The sequence below is a fragment of the Pipistrellus hanaki genome, assembly GCF_964339955.1.
Source record: "Pipistrellus hanaki genome assembly, chromosome: 2".
NCBI classification, from domain to species: Eukaryota; Metazoa; Chordata; class Mammalia; order Chiroptera; family Vespertilionidae; genus Pipistrellus; species Pipistrellus hanaki.
In genome coordinates, this window is record NC_140504.1 from 187654108 (window position 1) to 187673788 (window position 19681).

Genomic DNA, 19681 nt, shown 5'->3' on the forward strand with positions numbered 1-19681 from the left:
GCCCCAGCCGGAAAGGCCACATGGACTCGGGCGTCCTCCATGTGCCTTCTCAGCCCCGGGCCTTCTCTAACCCTGAGCGAGGAAGAGCATCACAAGTCACAAGTTCCAAGGGTGCCAGGGTCTCTCTCTCTCGGAACTTACAGAGAACAGAGGTCTTTTTATAACTAAAGTGTTTATTTCCATTCAGTTCACTAACCGGTTGGTCCGCTCAGGTGCCTGCGTTTGCTCACAGGAGGGAGACTGGCCTGGCCCCTCGGCTGATGGGTTTTCCCATGGCCGAGACCCTTCACATTTGGGCCGAGGTCTGGAGGAGGGAAGGGGGTAGGAGAGCAACGCGCTTTCTCCCAGGGAGGGAAGGAGCATGCCTGCACGCGTCTCTGAGGGCGATGCTCTGGAAGCTGGGATATCACAGTGAACGACCCCGGGGCCGGGCCTGGTGCAGCGTGGTGTAGGCTCCCAGAGGCGACACTGGGATCTGGCCAGGTGAGGGCAACTCAGGAACCTCACAGGGGCCCGTTTGCCTCGAAAGCACGGAAGAGATGGGGGCAGAAGGAGAGTGGACAAGTGGACAGAGGATTCTGGCGCTGCGGCCTCGGAGCCTATTTCCTGTTCAATCTGTTGCGTTAAAAAAAACAGTCCCGGGTGGGGGGGATGCTCCTTCCCCTGGGCCCCCCAGCTCTGCCCGGATCTCACTCAGTCTCAGGACGGCCCAGATGGCCCCGTGGCAGTTGGCTTTGGTGAGGCCTGGTGGCAGGCGGGAACTCTGTGCAGGCGGAGGAGGGGAGGGTGTCAGTGAAAACCATATAAAAATCCACGTTATGTGCATATAAAATCTCGCCCTTGGTGTATTGCCTAAGTCATTAAGCTGAAAGCACCTTCTTCCTAGAGAAGGATCAAGTCCTCGGAAAGTAGGAAATGTCAAAGTGTCACTTCATTGTCATTAAAAAAAACAAAAAAAAAAAAACAAAAAACAACCAACCAACCAACAAACCCCTAAACCAAATTCACCCCTGACCAAAATATCCCCACCCCAGTCCACGAACTGCTGTAAACAAACCCAGACGCGGGCACAACCGTCCTCAGTGGCAGTTGTAGCTGATGGTGGTCACGGCAGCACCAGTCCTCTGTGTGGGGGCTGTTCGGAGTGGGCGCCCCCCGGGGGCCGGGCGGCCGGCTGTGCCCGTGATTATGGACGTGGAGCTGCGTGCCTGGGGGGTGGCAGCCTCAGGAAGGCGGACCTTCCGGGGGGCCTGTGTTCTCCCAGACCCAGGAAGACAAGGGTCCCTTTTCAGCCCCACACGCCAAGAGGAGAAACACGTCTTTTTTTTCTTCTTTCACTGGAGTTCCTCAAATATCCTCCAAAGACAGAAAAATTCTTGTGTGTGCCCAGAGGCAATAGGCATGGGTATTCCCAGAGTGGCTGCCCGTCTGTCCGCCAGGCCTGTGGCTGTGGAGCGAGGGCCGGAAGAGCAGCCCGGGGGGCAGGAGAGGAGAGTGACCCTGGTCTCTCCCTTTCACATTTGTTTTCCTGAAAGTGTTTCCGTGGCTCCGGCCAGGTCGCCTTCTCCGAGGGAGTTGGAGAGAAACGGCTTCTGATCTCCGATCGGACCATCGCATGGATCTCCCAAGCCCTTTTTCTTTCCCCCCAGAACAATGCTCGCTTTCCTTAGGAGAATCCTCTTTGAAAAACAGTCCGTGTATTTCCCGCCCCCTCCCAGGACCTACTTTCGTTTGTCCCCATTCCCTTTTTTCCCCCCATCATCTGAGTTGCACGTGTTCTTGGCGACGTCTCATGGCTGGCGGGCTGCTTGGTGCTTCCTGTTGCCGTGGCCTCCTGGCAGGTGGCTGACCCTTCGGTGGACAGAGAACCAGGGAGGCCAGCGTGTGGGGCGGAGGGGGCAGGGCCTGGAGGAGGAGGTGAGCCGAGGCAGGTGAGTGTCAAACCTCCACCGACTGGATCTGGTTCATCTGTGCCCGCATCACCTGGATACTGTTCAGGATTTTTTTCTGGTGGCCGGCCAAGGTGACCCCAACCCGGAGAATGTCCCTGTGGGGAGAAAAGCACGTGTGTTAGGGAAATGTGGGGGTGGAGGGGACTCTGGGTCAGGCAGAGAGCTGCCTGGGCTTCTCCAGCGTTTCCTGCCGAAGAGAGCACGGGGCCCAGCTTGCGTGGCTCAGTGGTTGAGCCTTGACCTATGAGCCGGGAGGTCAAGGTTCCATTCCCAGTCAGAGCACATGTCCGAGTTGCAGGCTTGATCCCCAGTGGGGGATGTACAGGAGGCAGCCAGTCAATGACTCTCTCTCTCATCATTAATGTTTTTCTCTCCTTTCTCTCTCCCTTCCTCTCTCCGAAGTCCATACAAATATTAAAAAAGAGAGAGAGAGAGATAGAGAGAGAGCAAGGGAAAGGTGAGGGGTGTGGGGGCACCTGGGTGGGCATCTGGAGCGGAAGCAAGTGACTGCATGAGGTGGAAGGAGCATGCGGCTGGGAGTCTGGGATCGAGGTGTGCCCTCTCTTCTGTTTCTGGGAAAGGAACCTGCACTTCTGAGGCACCCACTCGACATCTCTGTTGCTCCTCCTGCAAACCCCCAGGTCACAGAAGGAAAAACTGAGGCTGAGGGAGCGTCTGTGATTTGCCCAAGGTCACTCAGCCAGTGGGTGGCAGGCGGACCTGGGTGTCGATCAGAATGTGACTCCAAAGTTGGCCATTTCACCCTTTGGTCCCCACGTTCTTGCAGGGACACTGCCTATTTTCCACTGTCCTGAGCCCCCCCCTCCCCTCCTTACCCCACCCGCTTGGGAGGGTGGGTGGAGGCCGCTGGGCACTTACTCCATCATCATCTGTGACACGACGTCGAAGGAGGTGAAGCCGGCATTGGCGAAGCTCTCCTTGTACTGCCCCATCTTGATGGCCTCCAGCCACTCGTCCACTGTGTTAAAGCTGGTGTAGTCGGGGATCGTGCGGTCCAGCAGTGGCAGGTTGATTCTAGGGGTGGGGTGGGCAACAGAGACGGTCAGGGCACATGCTAGCAGAGGGGAGAGGGTGCGGATGGGCTGCAGGTGTGCCTGCACATGTGTATCCGTCAGCATGAACACAGGTGAGTGTGCATGTATATTCGTATCTCCCTGTGGGAGGTTGTGCGTTTGAACCCGCATACATGTGCACACATAAATGTGTGAATATGAGAAAGCAAGTGTGCAGGACTCAAAGCTGGGGCTACCCGGGAAGTGGGGGGAAGTCTCTGCAGGGACCGCTGAGAGGCTGGGCCACGTGGGAGGCGGGACACACTTCCTATTTCAGCAGGAGGGAGCTCCGGGGGACTCACTGCTGATGACCCTCCTCCCCCAGTGCCACTCTCCATCCTTGTCCACCCTGGTGGTGCTGTAAGAAGCTGAGATGTGGCCCGACTCTCCAAAGTCCAGACAAAGCTGGTGCGCTAATGGGAATGGCTTCCTGGCTGGCTCATAAGGCTACAAGCTCACAGTATTTGTATCGGAAAGTCAGGAGCTGTTGACTCAGGGTCAAGGTGAGAAGCGACAGGTAGAGGCCAACACAAAGATCTGCTGGTCACAGGAGCTGGGTGTGTGAGTCTGACCCAGCTAGCCCTGGACCCCAAGGACACCTGACCCCTGCCCCTCAGAATCCCTGTGTGACTGAGGGTTCCAGGGAGGGCTGGGTCATGAGTGGGGCCTGTGACAGCGCCCAGGCAAGGCTGTGGCAGCTACAGGTGTGATGAGGCCTCTGTGGGGGCACGTGTGTATGGTGAGTCTGTACTGCTGAATGTGTGTGCTCAGGTGCCTGTGTATGTATGTAAGTGCGAGTGTGAAAATGGGTGTATTCATGTGTGAGATTGTGTGTGTGTGAGAGGGAGAGCATAAGCATGAGCATTTGTGCCTATGTTCATACGTATGTGTAGGACTATGTTCTTGTGCATGCGTGCACCTGTTTGTGTATGTGTGTGTGTGTGTGTGTGTGTGGGGGGGCTGTGTCAAGGAGGATGCAAACGCAGAGAGTACAGGTTTGAGTGTGAGGGCAGTTCGGGAGGAAAGTTAGGGATGAGTAGATCCATTTACTAACCAAGGTTCTGCTAACTTTGCTTAGACACAGTTCTATCTGACCATTCTTTCAAAGGGCTTCCTCTCCCACCCAGCAGGCACTGGGTCCCACACTCCTCTGCACCCCACAGCAGTGCAGATACCCCACAAGCTACCCTGCTCCATCCCAATCCGGGCAGAGTATCTGCGTGAGGCAGGGCAGCCAGGGTGGGAGGGTATGTGGAGAGGGCTAGGGCCAGCTGGGGCGGAGCCACAGAGAGGGGCAGGGCCGTACCCGGAAGAGAGGGGCGCCATGGCTTTGAGGCTGTTGGGGTTGCGGATCATCTTGTCCAGCGTGTTGACGATCTGCCCAAACTTGGGCCGGTGGTTGCGGTCCTTCTGCCAGCAGTCCAGCATGAGCTGGTGCAGGGCGCTTGGGCAGTCCATGGGAGGGGGCAGCCGGTAGTCCTGCTCTATGGCATTGATCACCTGGGGACAACGGAGAGGACTGAGTGGGGTGGGTGGGTAAGAGCATCTGCCCTCTGGCCTGGCCTACCTTTCCCCCAGTGCATTTCACAGCACACCTATGTGGTTGCCCTCCACCTCTTCCCGGCCCAACCCAGGGATGGGCCTCCAGGTATAGCCCCAGCCTCACCTGGCAGCTGGGTGCTTGCCTCCCCCGCCCCAGTCTTAGGGAGTCCAGAACCCTGAGATAGCCTCTAGTCTCAGGATCCACCCTCTCCCCCAACTTGGAGCCCCCTCCTGGCTTTGATGGCCTGAGGACTCCTCCTCCTGGCTCCTGACCACACTCTGGGCTTCAGTGCGGTTTTCAGCTCCAGGTGAGGGATGCCTTCCTTGTCAGGCCTCACGGCACAGACTGGCACCCCTTCCCATGGCTCCCACCTGGCTCTTCTGTCAGGAAATGGAACTCAAACACCTGCCTCCCATCTGTGCTGCCACTGGGGCCAGACTCATCTTCCCCAGCTTGACAGGGTCACCCTCCCTGCCAAGCAGCTCCTTCGAGTCCACCCTGTCCACATTGTTGCAAATAGGAATTCCTTGAGTTGACTTTCGTACACCCCATTATTGAACCTCATCTACCTTTCCAACCACTTTCCTCCCCACTGCTCCCAACGCAACCCCTCACCACCCCACCTCTGGGCCTTCTTTCCACTGGAATCCCTCACGACTGCAAGTCCCACTGCTGTGTGAGTCCCTCTGTCCCGTGAAGACTTCCTAAAAGTTTAGCACCTGATCCTAAAAGTTTCCAATAACTGCATCTGGTACCCGGAATAAGTGTATTGTCCCCAAATTAAACACTTGAGGGGCAGACATAGTCTCATTCAGGGCAGGCCACTGGATGGATACATCCTCAAGATTTGCTGATTTGTAGATGATGGACCTTCCTGCTCCTGAGCCACTGGAGAGTCCAGGGTCCTGTGCAGACATGTGACTCAGCCATTACAGGCTGGGAGCTGCCCTTGCCCAGGATCTCAGAGATGGTGCTCCCACTCTCCGGGAGATGGGCAAAGACCAGGAATGTGGGGACCCCCCTTTCCCCACCTGGCTGGCCAGAGACGTTCTCTCCTGGAGACTTACGTCCTGGTTGGTCATGTCCCAGTAGGGCCGCTCCCCGTACGACATCACCTCCCACATGACGATACCATAGCTCCACACGTCGCTGGCTGAGGTGAACTTCCGGTACTGGATGGCTTCCGGGGCTGTCCAGCGGATGGGGATCTTCCCCCCCTGGGGAGCAGAATGAGGAGGGTGGATGGGTGGGAAGCGGGCCAGTCTGGCCTCTGCTCTCAACATGCCCCGCCATATGCCCCGTGCTGTACCAGTCCTATGAAGCATCTTACTGTTCCCAACCTCAGCATACTGCTTCGGATCTCAGGGCATTTGCACATGCTATTTCTCTGAAGGCAGTAGCTTTCAACACTTTCCCACCTGGAAACTTCCTTCTCGTCCTTTAAGTCCCTCTGAAAATTTTTCCTTAAGTCCCAATTATTGCTCACTCTGTTGAATCCTACACTGTGCCCGTATCTCCACCAAGGAGGCACTTCCCATACGAAGCAGTACCCCAATCATTTGCTACTTGCCTGGCTCCGACTATACTATCTCTGAGCTCTCCGAGGGCAGGGACTGTGTCCTGTTCCTTCCTGTTAAAACCCTTCACCAACCCAAACTGCTTTCAGGAGAGGGTCGTGAGCCTGGGCATTCAGGATCTCCAAGATCTGGCCCTGCCTCACTCCCCAAACTCTTGCCCACCACTTTTACCTCGCAGCTTGCGTCCTAGTATCATCTTACCGTTGTACCATGGCCTCTGACTAACTTTCACCGGCCCTACAGCCTTCAGCTCAGATAGCACCCCCTCTAGCAAGCCTTCTTCTGCCTCCCCAACCTTGTGTCCTGGCTCCTAGCCCTGTCCCTCCATATTGCTCTGTACGTATGTGTCCCCCTCCAGCCTGTGAGCTTCAGGAGGGCAGGATCCATGTTTCTGTCTCTGCATCCCCAGGGCCGGGCACGGTGGTTGGCAGTGAGCAGGTGAAAATATACTGCAAGGGAGAGTTGGATGTGTATGCCCTCTTTCCTGGCACCGTGACTCCATCAGCATCTTACCAGGGCGCTGGTGTAGGTGGGGTCTGAGGTATCATCCTCCAGGAAGCGCGAGAGGCCGAAGTCGGACACCTTGCAGACCAGGTTGCTGTTGACAAGGATGTTGCGGGCGGCCAGGTCGCGGTGCACATAGTTCATGTCCGCCAGGTACTTCATGCCGGCCGCGATGCCCCGCAGCATGCCCACCAGCTGGATGACTGTGAACTGCCCGTCGTTTTGCTTCAGGAGAAGTGGAGAAGACGCCAAGTCAGTGGGAGGGTCTGCATCAGACTCTGGATGGTGTTCACAATGGGAAGGCAGGGCCCACCCCTGGCCTAGGCTCCGTTTCAGGGGCTCGGGGACTGTAGGCCCGGGGGGTTGGGGGAAGTTTCAGGGTGGTGGAGAGAACAGACTATGCAGCAGACACGGTTGGTTTGAGTCTGGCTCTACCCCTTGCTGTCTGTGCAACCTTGGACACATGACCTAGTGTCTCTGAGTCTCAGTTTCCTCGTGTGTGTGCTAAGTGGAGATAAGTGACAACCACCTTCTAGGGCTATCTGAGTTAAACAAGAGGGCATATGAGAGCTGAAACCGGTTTGGCTCAGTGGATAGAGCGTCAGTCTGCAGACTGAAAGGTCCCAGGTTCGATTCTGGTCAAGGGCACATACCTTGGTTGCGGGCACATCCCCAGTAGGGGGTGTGCAAGAGGCAGCTGATTGATGTTTCTCTCTCATTGATGTTTCTAACTCTCTATCCCTCTCTTTTCCTCTCTGTAAAAAATAAAAAAAATAAAATTTATATATATATATATATATATATATATATATATATATATATATGGAAGGTATATGGGAAGGGCTTGGCACATACGAGGTATTTGAAAAATATCTGCTAAATAGTAGCTAGGCCAATGGCATACTTCCGACTCCTCGTCAGTGCTGTCTGTCTGGTTGACTGCGACCTCCTAGGGGGCCTGGAGTTTTCCTCGGGGGCTCTGAACAACTCCCCTGGCCTGTAGTGCTCTGGAGGAATCCAAAATCAGTGAAAATTCTGGACTTGGGGTCTAAAGACCTGGTCCCAGTCCTGGTTTTCACCTTGACCCTCTGGATGACCCTGGACAAACTCTACCTCTTGAGCCTCAGTTTTCCCTTGTGCATAATGAGGCTGGCTAAGAGCATGGATGGCAACCAATTTCAGGTTGTATGCTAAGTCTGGTCAACTGGTTGTGGTTTCCTGGATGGAGTCTGAGATTTGCTTTGGAGTGTGGTTGGAGAGGTTTCTGGGATTGATTAGTGATGTCGGCCGTGGGCAAGGGAATGGAAACTGGCGAATGTACAGGCCGTTCCTGATCTAGGTCTTTTCCAAAAGCCTTTGCGGCTCTGACTGTATAGGAAGCTACGCCCGCCCACGGTCCCCTACCCGGAGGAAGGAGTCTAGAGAGCCGTTCTCCATGAACTCGGTGACGATCATCACGGGCGTGCTCTTGGTGACAACACCCTCCAGGTGGATGACGTTGGGGTGGTCGAACTGGCCCATGATGGAGGCCTCGCTCAGGAAGTCCCGGCGCTGCTTCTCCGTGTAGCCCGACTTGAGCGTCTTGATGGCCACAAAGATCTCTCTCTTGCCTGGCAGTTTCAGGTGGCCACTGCACACCTCACCAAACTCCCCTGGGCAGACACACCAAGAGGGGCAAGACGTCACATGCCAGGTAGACGTGTCACCTCCCCGCTCCCTATAATCCCCACGCCAGGGGCCTCCTCAACGTTCAACTCATCCTCTTGGACACAGAGTCCCTTTGTAGACTACGGGGGCCCACCTTTGAGAGGAAGAGTCAACTCTTCATGGCTGGCATGGGGTGAGGACATAGGGGGTGTAGGGAGATGGGGGGTGGGGCTTGGGATGAGTGGTGGGAAGGACAAAGCACTGGACGGAGTCCAGAGAACTGGGTTCCAGGCTTAGCTCCATCTCTGATGTGATGTACACATTCCCTCTCAGCCCTGTGGCTCAGTGTCCTTATCTGTTGATGAGGTAGTTTTACTGGATGACCTTTGGGGGACTTTTCCATTGGGCATTCTGAGCCTTCAGGCCTTGGACGGACCTCTGAGGGTTCTGCCCCACATCCTACACTGTCTCAGGAGTACACATGGGGGTGGATACACGTGGTTGACGTCGCAGCACCTGGGAGGGCACCAGCCACCTACCTGCTCCAATCACTTGCTCAATTTTGACACAGGAGATGTCAATTTCCTTTGCAAACTCCCGCACTGCCTCATTGGGGTCCTCGTAGGTGAACGGGTCAATGTAGATCTTCATGCCTGGGGTCACTGAGGGATAAGACGAGGCTTGGTCAAATGCACAGATTGAAGATGTGGACACATGAAAAGGGGAGAGCCAATCCATCCATGGATGGACATGTACCCCCAGGGGGTTCCCCCCTAAGAACTTGGCCACCCCCTGCAGGCCACTTGACCTCTCTGGGCCTCAGTGAGCAGATGGGCACTGAACAGAAGCATGAGGGGAACAGATTGCTCAGCAGGGATAGCAAATAGGTTCTAGCTCTTGTTCCAACTCTAATGGACTTCCTGGAGCTGCTGAAAGATGGTCAGGATTGGTTAGCAATGTCTGTTATGCATGTGGGCATAAAAGGAAGAAAGGATAGATAGGGTTGTCACTATTGAGATAGAGAATCAGGAGGAAGGAAGTCAAGAAGGAAAGGGAAGAATTGTAATAAAAATACAGAAAGAGATTGTGTTCTTGGGTTTCTGCTAAGGAGGTCTTCCTAGTTTTTAAGGCCTAATTCAAGCCTTCTCTCCCCGCAGGAGACCCTGGCTGCCTCACCATGGCTCCTGGGACCACCTTTGGGGTCCCCCAGTGGCCAAGTCTTTAAACCTTTCTGGATCTCAAATTCCCTGTTCATCAGCATGAGGCAGGATACGGACATAATTCCTGATCTGATGTGAATTTTTATTTTTTTATGCAGAGGAAGGAAGGAGGTGATTTGGATTTCAAAGACCCTATTCTGACCCCAGCACTGAGTCCACAAAAGCTTTGGGGGGAAAAAAAAGGGAAAGATGATCCATCCCTCATTGCCCCTCCCAGATAAATGGTCTTCTGCTTCTCTGACCATCTGGCCCTCTCTCAGCCCTGGCTTCCCTCTGGCTTCCCCAGCTCCCTGCCCACATCCTCCTACTGCTCTAGGGCTGGGACTTTCTGGTAGCAGCTGTAGGAGTTGGGAACTAGAGTCCCTGGGTCATAAGAAAGACTTGGTTGGTTGATGAGTGGGGCCATTAACCCTGAGCAGATAGTGTGACCTTGGACACGTTAGTTGACCACTCTCGGTGTGACCTTGGACATGTTAGTTGACCACTCTCAGCCTCTGTTTCAGACATTCCAGGAATCCAGAGGTGGAACCTCTAAATAGGGATTGGCAAACTGGCCCACTATTTGTTTTGAAATAAGGTTTTATAAATAAAGTTTTATTGGAACACATTCCTTTTGCCTGTGGCTGCGTTCACACCACAGTGGCTGAGTTGAGTAGCTAAATTAGAGACTATATGGCTCGAAAGCCTCAAGTATTTACTATCTGGCCCTTTACAGGAAAGTTTGAGAACCACTACTCTAACACCTGAGCTTTATTTTGGATTATTTGTCTAACAGTGGTCAGCAAGCTCATTAGTCAACAGAGCCAATTATCAACAGGACAATGATTGAAATTTCTTTTGAGAGCCAAATTTTTAAAACTTAAACTTCTTCTAATGCCACTTCTTCAACATAGACTTGCCCAGGCCATGGTATTTTGTGGAAGAGCCACACTCAAGGGCCAAAGAGCCACATGTGGCTCAAGAGCTGCAGTTTGCCGACCACAGGTCTAGCCCTTTAGGTCAGGGTTTCTTAATCTGAGTCTGGGAACCACTTGGCAGTTCTAGGTGGGTTTTGGGGCAGGACAGGGGGTGGAGTCTGGTAACCTCTTAAAATGGAACACATTTATTATTATTGCCCTTATTAATTAGAAAAGTAATGCTAGTTTCTTATAGTCTTAAAATTCTGGAAGTAAATATTGTTGAAAGTAAAAGTTCTCCAAAACCTATCCCTCAGTGTAGACTTTTCTGGGTTTTCCTATCTTGTAATTCCATACACACACACAGGCAAACTTTTGTTTCTCTGGCCATAGGATCCAAAATGTTTAGCTGTCTCAGAGGAGCCTGGGACCCTCCCCACCAAAGAGGTTCAGACCCACCATGCTGGCCTGTGGGAGCCTGGGAGGGGAGGTGGGAGTGTGATCCTCTCTCACTTGGCCCTTCCCTGGGGCACTGCATAAAGCTCTGCACAAAACAGACATGCAGTGTCAGAGCTGAGCAGAATCCAGATGACGGAGATGGAAGAATAGCAGTTTCTATTTACTGAGGCCTTTGTCTGTGCCTCACCCTGTGCCAGGGTCTTGATATGCATTCTCTCTCTCCTCTGCTCGACAACTCGAGGAAGGTGTCATTATTCTCATTTCACACACGTGGAAACTGCAGTTCAGAGAGGCAAGTCATCTGCCCAAGGCCACACAGCTAGCCAGTGGCACAGCCGGGATTTGAACCCACGTCTGTCAGGCTTGAGCCAAGGGCCAGTCCTCTTAATTACCATGCTCCCTGCCTCCTGGAGTATTCAGCCAGGACTCCTTCTTCCCCAAGCCAACCCCCCTCAGAGCAGGGACACAAGCTCCCTGGGGATACTCCTCCTTTTTTTGTTCGGACTCTGATTGGCCTGTGGGTCTGGGGGGCTGGCTTTTAGCCTCCCTCCTCATAGAACTGGGGGAAGCCCTTCCTGCTGGGTCAGCTGGGAGGGAGGTCAGGAATGGGTCAGTTCAGGGAGCTAAGGAGAAGCACAGAAAGAGCTCAAAGCCTGCTTGGGTGCTGCTAACCGATCAGATGCCATCCCCAAGTGTCACCAGAGTGATGATAGTGCCTTCACTGGCATTCCATGCCCTCAGTGATGGGTCCCACGGATAGCCCCCTGATCCTCTGCATGCCAGCAAAGAGGAGTTATATACCCAGAGGTCCCAGAAACACCTCACAAGTTCCATTCATGTGGTTCCATTCACGTGGCTCCCTCCACCTGGATCACCTTTCTCTTCCTCTTTTGTTCAGAACAAGTGCCACCTCCTCTGTGAAGCCTGCCTGGGTCCCTCCCATGGAGACCCATGCTTTCTCCTCCGGCTCCCGCAGCCCTGCCTCCACACCCACTCCTCTGGCCCTGATGTCTATGTAGCTTTTTTTAACCTTGTATTAGGGGGCCCAGACATGAACGCTCAAAGCCACGCCCCCTCCTTTCTGGAACACTCTGCCGCCTGGGAGGGCTTGCTGTACCCTTGCTGCTCCAGGGCACAGAGGCTGTGTCTGTTGTTCACGCTCCACCCCAAGGGCTGGCAAGGAGGCTGCTAACTAAATGCTTTTTGATGGAAGAATTGCATCACTCACTGACCTGCCCTCTTTCCCCCTCTCCACCTCTTTGCAGTCATGAATGCCTTTGAGAATTTGGCAAAAGCTATGGATCCGCTCCTTGGAAAAACATCTACATGTGTGTACACTCCCATATTCAGAATATCATTTTGGAAGTATAGGCCCTGAAGCTCTATGGTTCGAGAGCCACATGCGGCTCTTTGGCCCCTTGAGTGTGGCTCTTCCACCAAATACCATGGCCTGGGTGAGTCTATTTTGAAGAAGTAGCATTAGAAGAAGCTTAAGTTTAAAAAGTTTGGCTCTCAAAAGAAATTTCAATCATTGTCCTGTTGGTATTTGGCTCTGTGACTAATGAGTTTGCTGACCACTGCTCTAGGGGCTTGTGAATCCAAAGTAATGAGCCCAGAATATTTTCTCTGGAGCACACATGTGAAGGAGGCACACAGTAGATGCTCAGTAAACACTCACTGAAGGCAGGACTCTGAGCGAAGCCATCCTGCTTCTGTGACCCTTCGGCTTCACCTCACCCTTCAGAGCACCATTGGCTCGCAGTTCAATGTGGATTCCCGGGCAGCAGACCCTGTTCTAGGCATTCACAAGGTACCGACCCAATTAACCCTCCTAACAACCCTACCAGGTAAATGCCATTTATTACACCGAGCCTTATGAAATCGTCACTATTTGACTGCTTTGGACCTATAAACACGGCAATTTCATTTGGTCCAACCTACTGTTGCACCTCCCTTTTCTTGGGTGAAGAAAGGATGGCATAAGAAAGATGAAATGGCCGAAACCGGTTTGGCTCAGTGGATAGAGCATCGGTCTGCGGACTGAAAGGTCCCAGGTTCGATTCCCGTCAAGGGCATGTACATTGGTTGCGGGCACATCCCCGGTAGGGAGTGTGCAAGAGGCAGCTGGTCGATGTTTCTCTCTCATCAATGTTTCTAACTCTCTATCCCTCTCTCCTCCTCTCTGTAAAAAAAATCAATAAAATATATTAAAAAGAAAAAGAAAAGAAAAAGAAAAGAAAAAGAAAGGTGAAATGACCTGCCCAAAGGGACACGGACCAGGCGATACGTGGCAGGAGTGGGGTTTGAATCGGGTAGTCTGGCTGAGTCTATCCTGCCAGCATTTTCTGCTGCTTCCCAGCTCGTATCTCGGAATCGAAGGGGAGCTTGTGGCCACAGCCGTGCACAAGACCTGGCTCCGAGGAGGGTCATTTGCTGAATCGAGGTTGCGTGAGGAGCCCTGCACGCAGACCCTTCAGAAAACACTGGGCTGTTGTTCAGAGGAGGCATGACTGTCAGGGCCCTCACCTCGCATCCTGAACCTACAGGGGAAATCCAGGATGAGCGAGGAGAGACCAGGCATTCAGAGTCCTGGGTTGGAATTCCGGGTCTGCCAGAAATGATGTCACAGAGAAACAGGACATCCCACAGGGGGCTGGCAGGGACTCAATGAGGATCTTTTCAAAGGGCTTAGTTGAGTAGCTGGCAAATAGAAGGCACTAATTGTTAACTGTTATAATGAAGAGTTGGCTATTGTTAAATACTATTATTACAAAGCACTTTAATATCCATCCATTTATTTAATTCTCACAATTTCGTGAAAAAAAAGTATTATTCCTGCTACTTCCCATATAAAGATGCCAGCTGGCCGGCGTGGCTCCGTGATTGGGCATCGACCTCTGAACCAGGAGGCCATGGTTCTATTCCCGGTCAGAGCATAAGCCCAGGTTGCAGGTTCGATCCCCAGTGCGGGGCATGCAGGAGGCAGCCGATCAATGATTCTCTCTCATCATTGATGTTTCTCTCTCTCTCCCTCTCCCTTCCTCTCTGGAAACAAAGAAAAAAAAATGAAATAAATAAAGATGCGGAGACTGAGAGAGGTTCGATGACTTCCCCAAGGCAACCTAACTGGCCAGTGGCGGAGTAAGAATGAGACATCAGGTCAGTCCCTCTGGCTCTACATCCAGGTACCATAGCTCCTGGCATTCATTCAGCACCTGCTGAATGACGGAATACAGGAGCCCACAAAGGGGACACAGCCAGTCACACCCCTCTCAGCTTCCTCCCGTGCCCTGACCACACAGGGAGGGCTGCTGGTGGACCTGGGACCCCAGGGCTGGCAGTGCTTTGAAACGAACAGACCCTCTCGGACACAGGGAGTGAGCGTGGGTTTTCAATTGCGTTGGTCTATGAGTCAATCCCGGGTCTATTTTTTAAAATAGGTCCCTGCTGTCCCCTGTCTCCTTGTTCCTCACGCTCTCTCTGAACAGTGATGCTCCCAAATGGCTCCAGGTGACAGCGTGTGCAAGCCTGTCTTCTTCTAGCCCAGCCAGGTGGAGGCAGCACCGTGTGGCTGAGAGGCTGCATGCTGGAGCCTGCCACCCTCAGCTCCCACCCAGCCCCTGCCCGAGCGGCTGCTGACTCGTACTCACAGTGGGAAATTATAGGGACCAAAGGAATGCGCACATGGAAAGCAAGAAAACAACTCTTGGCACACAGAATACAGCCAATATGGTTAGCTACCTCTGCGACCATGATTTTATAACTTGGGGAATCGGAGGCGTGATGTAATTTATGACCTTTACGTGGATGTGCAGGTGATGTTTATTTCCGTGTAGTTAAATCTGTCTGCCCTTTTCTTTGCTTTTACACTTCCGACAGTCCTTTTCTTTTCACAGTACAGTTAAATGGTTACCTAAACTGCCTTCTGGAAATTTGAATGGTCGAATCGTTGTTCCATTTATGTCCACAGTGATTGTTAAGCTTTACTTCAAACTGAGTTTTACCCAGAGGCTTCACCTGGAATTCCCAACTCTGCCCTTTTTGCCGACCCCCCACCTCCAGTCCTGTAACAAAGCTAGTGGTTCTACCTTCAAAATATGTCAGAATCCAACCACCTCCCGCCATCTCCATCACGGCCCCTGGTCTAGCCATCATCATACCATCCCTGGATTATCCCAACCACCTCCCACCATCTCCATCACGGCTCCTGGTCTAGCCATCATCATACCATCCCTGGATTATCCCAACCACCTCCTACCATCTCCATCACGGCTCCTGGTCTAGCCATCAACATACCATCCCTGGATTATCCCAACCACCTCCCACCATCTCCATCACGGCCTCTGGTCTAGCCATCATCATACCATCCCTGGATTATTCCAACAGCCCCCTCCCGGGTCTCCCTCCTCTGTCCTTGCCTGGCCACACCTCACCCTTCCGTGCATTTTCTACATGGCAGCCAGGAGAGTCCTGTCCGAACTGTAATGCAGAGCCCGTCTGTACTTTGCTCAGGTCCTTCTAGAAGCTTCCCAGTTCACTCAGAATAAAAACTAAGGCCCTGCTCTGATTGACAAGAACCTGCATGTTGTGGCTCTCCTAGCTCCCCCTCCTGCCCCCTCACCCTGCTCTAGTCACACTGGCCCCGTGGCTGTTCCTGAGAACTCCCAGACACAGTGCAGGCTCAGGGCTTTTGCATTGGCTGCTCCGCGGCCTTGGATGCTCTTGGCTGAGGTATCACTGCACAGCTCCCCTCTCTCCCCTCCTCCCCCCCGCCCCAGCTCCTTTGTATCTTTCTTCAAACGAAACCCTCAGCAAGGCCAACCCTGACTCCCCTAGTTAAAAACACAGCCCTGAACCCACCACTCTCCATCCATTACTCTGCTTCATTCTTGCCTTTCCCCACAGCATTTCCATCTTTTAATATATCATATGCTTTACTCATTTGACATTTTTTTTTTTTAATTCTCTGTCCCTGACACTAGGATATAAGTTCATAGGGGGTAAGGGATATTTGGTCTGTTTCCTTGTATGTCCCAGCACCTATAACGGGGCCTGGCAGACATGGGAGGCTACAACAAACATGTGACAAGTGAATGGCCAGGCTGATGGCCCCCCTTTATCCAGGGGCCATCTGTGGAACTCTAGGGTACCCCACTGAGTACAGTTTGAGAACACAGACGGCAGCCCTGAACCCACTGCGGTGGGGTCAGGAAGGCTTCTTTCTCAGAGAGAGAGGAAGAGACGCTCAGGTCAAGAGGACAGGAGAGTGATCAGGCAGAGGGAGCTCCATGTGCAGAGGCCGAGGTGGCGGCGAGCACGGCACGTTCAGATCACGCGGTCTGACTGCGGCAGAAAGAAGGCTGGAGCAGCTGCGGGGAACTGGCAGTGCAGGGCCCGAGGGCGGCAGCCCCCTGGGGGATACGTACTGTGGCCGCTGGTGTAGTGCTGCAGCTTGTCCGTGTACTCCGAGTCCGCACGCTCAAACCCCCGTCTTCTGGAACAAGAGCAAAGGGCTGGAGCCACCTGGAGGCGCTGGGAGCCACAGCAGGTGATAGCGGGAGGTGGGGGGGGGGGGGGGGGAGGCGCAGGCCTTTGAAACCACATTCCTGTCAGAGGCCTCCCTGCCTGCCCCTCGCCTACAGCCTCACCAGTCCAGGCCCCACTCATCTCTCCCCACTCTCCCCCCTCAAGTCCAGGCTCGCTGTCTCTCCATCCCCTCTCCAGCCAAGCCCCTTTCAAAGAGCAAAGTCATCTCCTCTGGCCATGACCCCTGGCCCAGAAACCCTGGGGCTTCGTCCATCTGACCTTATGACCCATGTCCTCTAAAGTGGGGAACTCCTGCCCAGCCGGCGTGGCTCAGTGGTTGAGCTTCAGCCGATGAACCAGGAGGACACGGTTTGATTCCTGGTCAGGGCATGCGCCCAGCTGGTGGGCTTGATCCCCAGTGTGGGGCGTGCAGAAGGCAGCCCATCAATGATCCTCTCTCATTGTTGATGTCTCTGTCCCTTTCTCCCTTTCCCTTCCTCCCTGGAATCATTACAAATATATTTAAAAAAATAAAGTGGGGGACTCTTTAAGGAAGAAGAGTTTCTCTTTGCCTTTCCCCAGCAGAAGTCAGGGAACCACACCCCCTTCCTGCACAGCCCATCCCAGCCAGTTGGGGTGCTCTTCCCCCACCTCCTCCTGCCTGGGTCCTCTCCGTCTTTCCAGCCACCTCAGCCAGGAGGCCTTCCCTGAGCGCCTCAACCTCCCGTCTGACACTGCTTCTGGCCCTAATAATGAAGGGGCCTCAACCAGGGCAAAGGCAGGGCGATCTGTATTCCCTCCCCGACCCCCTCAGCTCCCAGCATCCCGTGGTCCTCCTGCCCGCTGCTCTGAGATGTTCTTCATGCTGAAGTATTAGCGTCTCAGGGCGCCACCCTGAACAGTGTACTTGTCCAGGGCAATGGGATGGGCTGCTAATGGGGCCATTTAGGAGGAGGTGGGAGAGGCCACTTGGGGGTACAGGGCCGACCTGGGCCTCTCCCCGTCCCTGGTACTGCTGGAATGCCTCCTCTGTTCACAGGAATGGCTGGATGGCCGCACGCCAGGCCCGGGGAGCGGGGGACACCCACCCACCTGTTGCACACGATGGCGATGACCACCACGGCGATGAGGAAGACCAGGGCCGCCGCTGAGGAGCCGACGATGAGGGGCAGCTTCTCCTGGATGCTTGTCTGGTACTCGGCTGGGGAGAGAGCGCGGCGCAGTGTGCTCAGCCCGGCCCGGGAGCCCTCCCAGCCCGGCGCCCTGCGGGGTCTCCCGGGACGCCAGGCTCTGTGCTCTGTTCCTGCTCCTCCCAGAGCACCTGCCCCGGGCGCCGGGGGAGAACTGGCTGTCCCCGGCTCACACATAACCTTGGACAAGGCCAGGAACTGCTCTGACTCCCAAGTTCTCACCAGTAACACGGGCATCACACCCACACCTCAATGCTGATGTGAAAATCAACGACAATAAGCCGACACAGAAGGGGAGGCAGGGATAAGCACAGACGCTGAGGCCAGACTCCCCAGGGTTGAGACCCAGGGGTACCACTTTCTGTCTGTGTGAACTCTCATCAGGGACTTACCTCTCTGTGGCCCAGTTTCCTCCTCTGTAAAGTGGGGAGAATCATACTTCCCATTTCCCAGGACTGCCGTGGAAAGCGCCTGGTAAACACTCAGTAAATATCAACTATTAATGTTACCGAGTATTTTAAAGGTTGGTCATTGCACTAAGTATGCTATGTATCTTGTTTGATTCTCGGAACAGCCCCGTGATGCACTGCCTATGTTAACCCATTTTACAGATAAGGAAACTGAGGCTTAGTGAGGTCATGACTTGTTTGAGGTCACACAGTTAGAAAGGCCGTAGGCTTAACTGAGATAATTCGTAAAATGCACTCAGCATTGGCTTTGCTCTTGCAAACCACTCAGTACTTTCTCAATGTCACCAACATCATCATCGTTTTAAATTCTATTATTATTCCCATTTGCTTTCATGGCCAGACGGGCTTGTCAAAGTCAGGGACAAGGTCAGTTCTGGGTCTTAGCGCCAGCACACACTTGTTGAATAATAAAGGAAGGATCTGGGACAGTTCCTTAGTACCCATGTCAGTAACGCTTACCCAGCATTCTGGAGGGCTGAGAAAGGTGAAAATGGTGGCTGTGAGAAGGGGGCTTGGAGAGAGGAACTAATGCTGGAAGAGATGGGGGCACTGTGAGGGCCAATGCTGGAGCCTCATCATAAATAAAGCTTGGCTGCTTAGTGGAAGGGCCCCAGGCTCACGGAAATGACAACTATAACCTAAAGTACTATTTGGTGAGCGCTAACTGTGTGAGAACTAGCACCAACCCTGTGCTAGGTGCTGTACATTTATCCCCATCCTTATCCTATGATGATAATGAGATAGTTGTTATCATCCCCCTCTAGAGAAGAGAAAACCTGAGGCTCAGAGGGTTAAGGTAAGTTGCGTAGGGCCATACATTTAGGGCTGAATCTCCATTGTCATTTCCATCTGTCAGGCACCAGAGTCCACGCTCTTTAACTACGCTGCCCTTCAAAGATTATTAGAGCGGGAAGGGTACTTAGAGACCATGTGGTCCCAGACTGGGAGACACAACACGTCATGGGCTGCAACCTCCCATTCTCTTGCCCCGGGGGTAGACATTACTAATCCATCCCAGTGCTTCTCCCCGCTGAACTGGTGTAGGGATGAAGTAGTTTTGCGTTTTCAGATTGCATAGGATGCTTTCGTTTTACAGAGGAGGGAAATCTGGACCACAGGATGGGTGTGACTTGCTCAGAGGGACTGCAGGACAGGGCTGAGCTCCCAGGAGTCGTGGGAAAGGAAGTGGCCTGGCTGACACGCTGGTGACGGAACATCACCATCCTTTATATATGGCTGTGCCGTCTGCACAGGGCGCAGAGGCTCCCAGCCAGGAGGGAAGGAGGGCTGACTGACATCGAGGGGCAGGGGTGCCGTTTCTAATGTGCACCAAGGCGCTTTGTAGGAAGGTGGCTCTCGAGTTTGTTCTGTTGGGGGAGTCAGCGCCCCCCTCTCCCGCCTCTCCCCCCGCCCTCTGGCACCTCTTACCTTCTGTCATGGTCTGGAAGTACATCTTGCCACTGTAGCGCCCATAGCCCGCCACGGTGCGTGCCCGCACCTGGAAGACATAGATGGCGCCGGCTTTGAGGCCCTGCACAGTGACTGTGTTGGTGGGGCTTTTTATGGCCGTGGCGTTGTACTCACTGAGCTCCTGCCGAGGAACAGAGAAGACAGTTAGCGAGGT

The 19681-nt window shown here is 53.7% G+C and overlaps 1 protein-coding gene across 3 annotated transcripts in view; it reads right to left on the minus strand.

Moving 5' to 3' along the window:
- Nucleotides 1-909: 909 nt before the first annotated feature.
- The window catches only part of EPHB2 (EPH receptor B2), a 182561-nt gene continuing 163789 nt past the window's right edge, over nt 910-19681 (minus strand). The window contains exons 7-16 of one of the 3 annotated variants that reach the window (XM_084874874.1): nt 19486-19555; nt 17490-17598; nt 16298-16365; nt 8836-8958; nt 8054-8301; nt 6659-6874; nt 5636-5785; nt 4332-4525; nt 2832-2987; nt 910-2047 (exon numbers count right to left, since the gene is read on the minus strand). In XM_084874874.1, the coding sequence (XP_084731000.1) occupies nt 1939-2047; nt 2832-2987; nt 4332-4525; nt 5636-5785; nt 6659-6874; nt 8054-8301; nt 8836-8958; nt 16298-16365; nt 17490-17598; nt 19486-19555 (1443 nt within the window). In that variant the 3' untranslated portion in view covers nt 910-1938. Of the gene's footprint in view, nt 2048-2831; nt 2988-4331; nt 4526-5635; nt 5786-6658; nt 6875-8053; nt 8302-8835; nt 8959-16297; nt 16366-17489; nt 17599-19485; nt 19649-19681 lie in introns of all 3 variants that reach the window. The other 2 variants (XM_084874873.1, XM_084874872.1) reach the window with 2 other exon arrangements.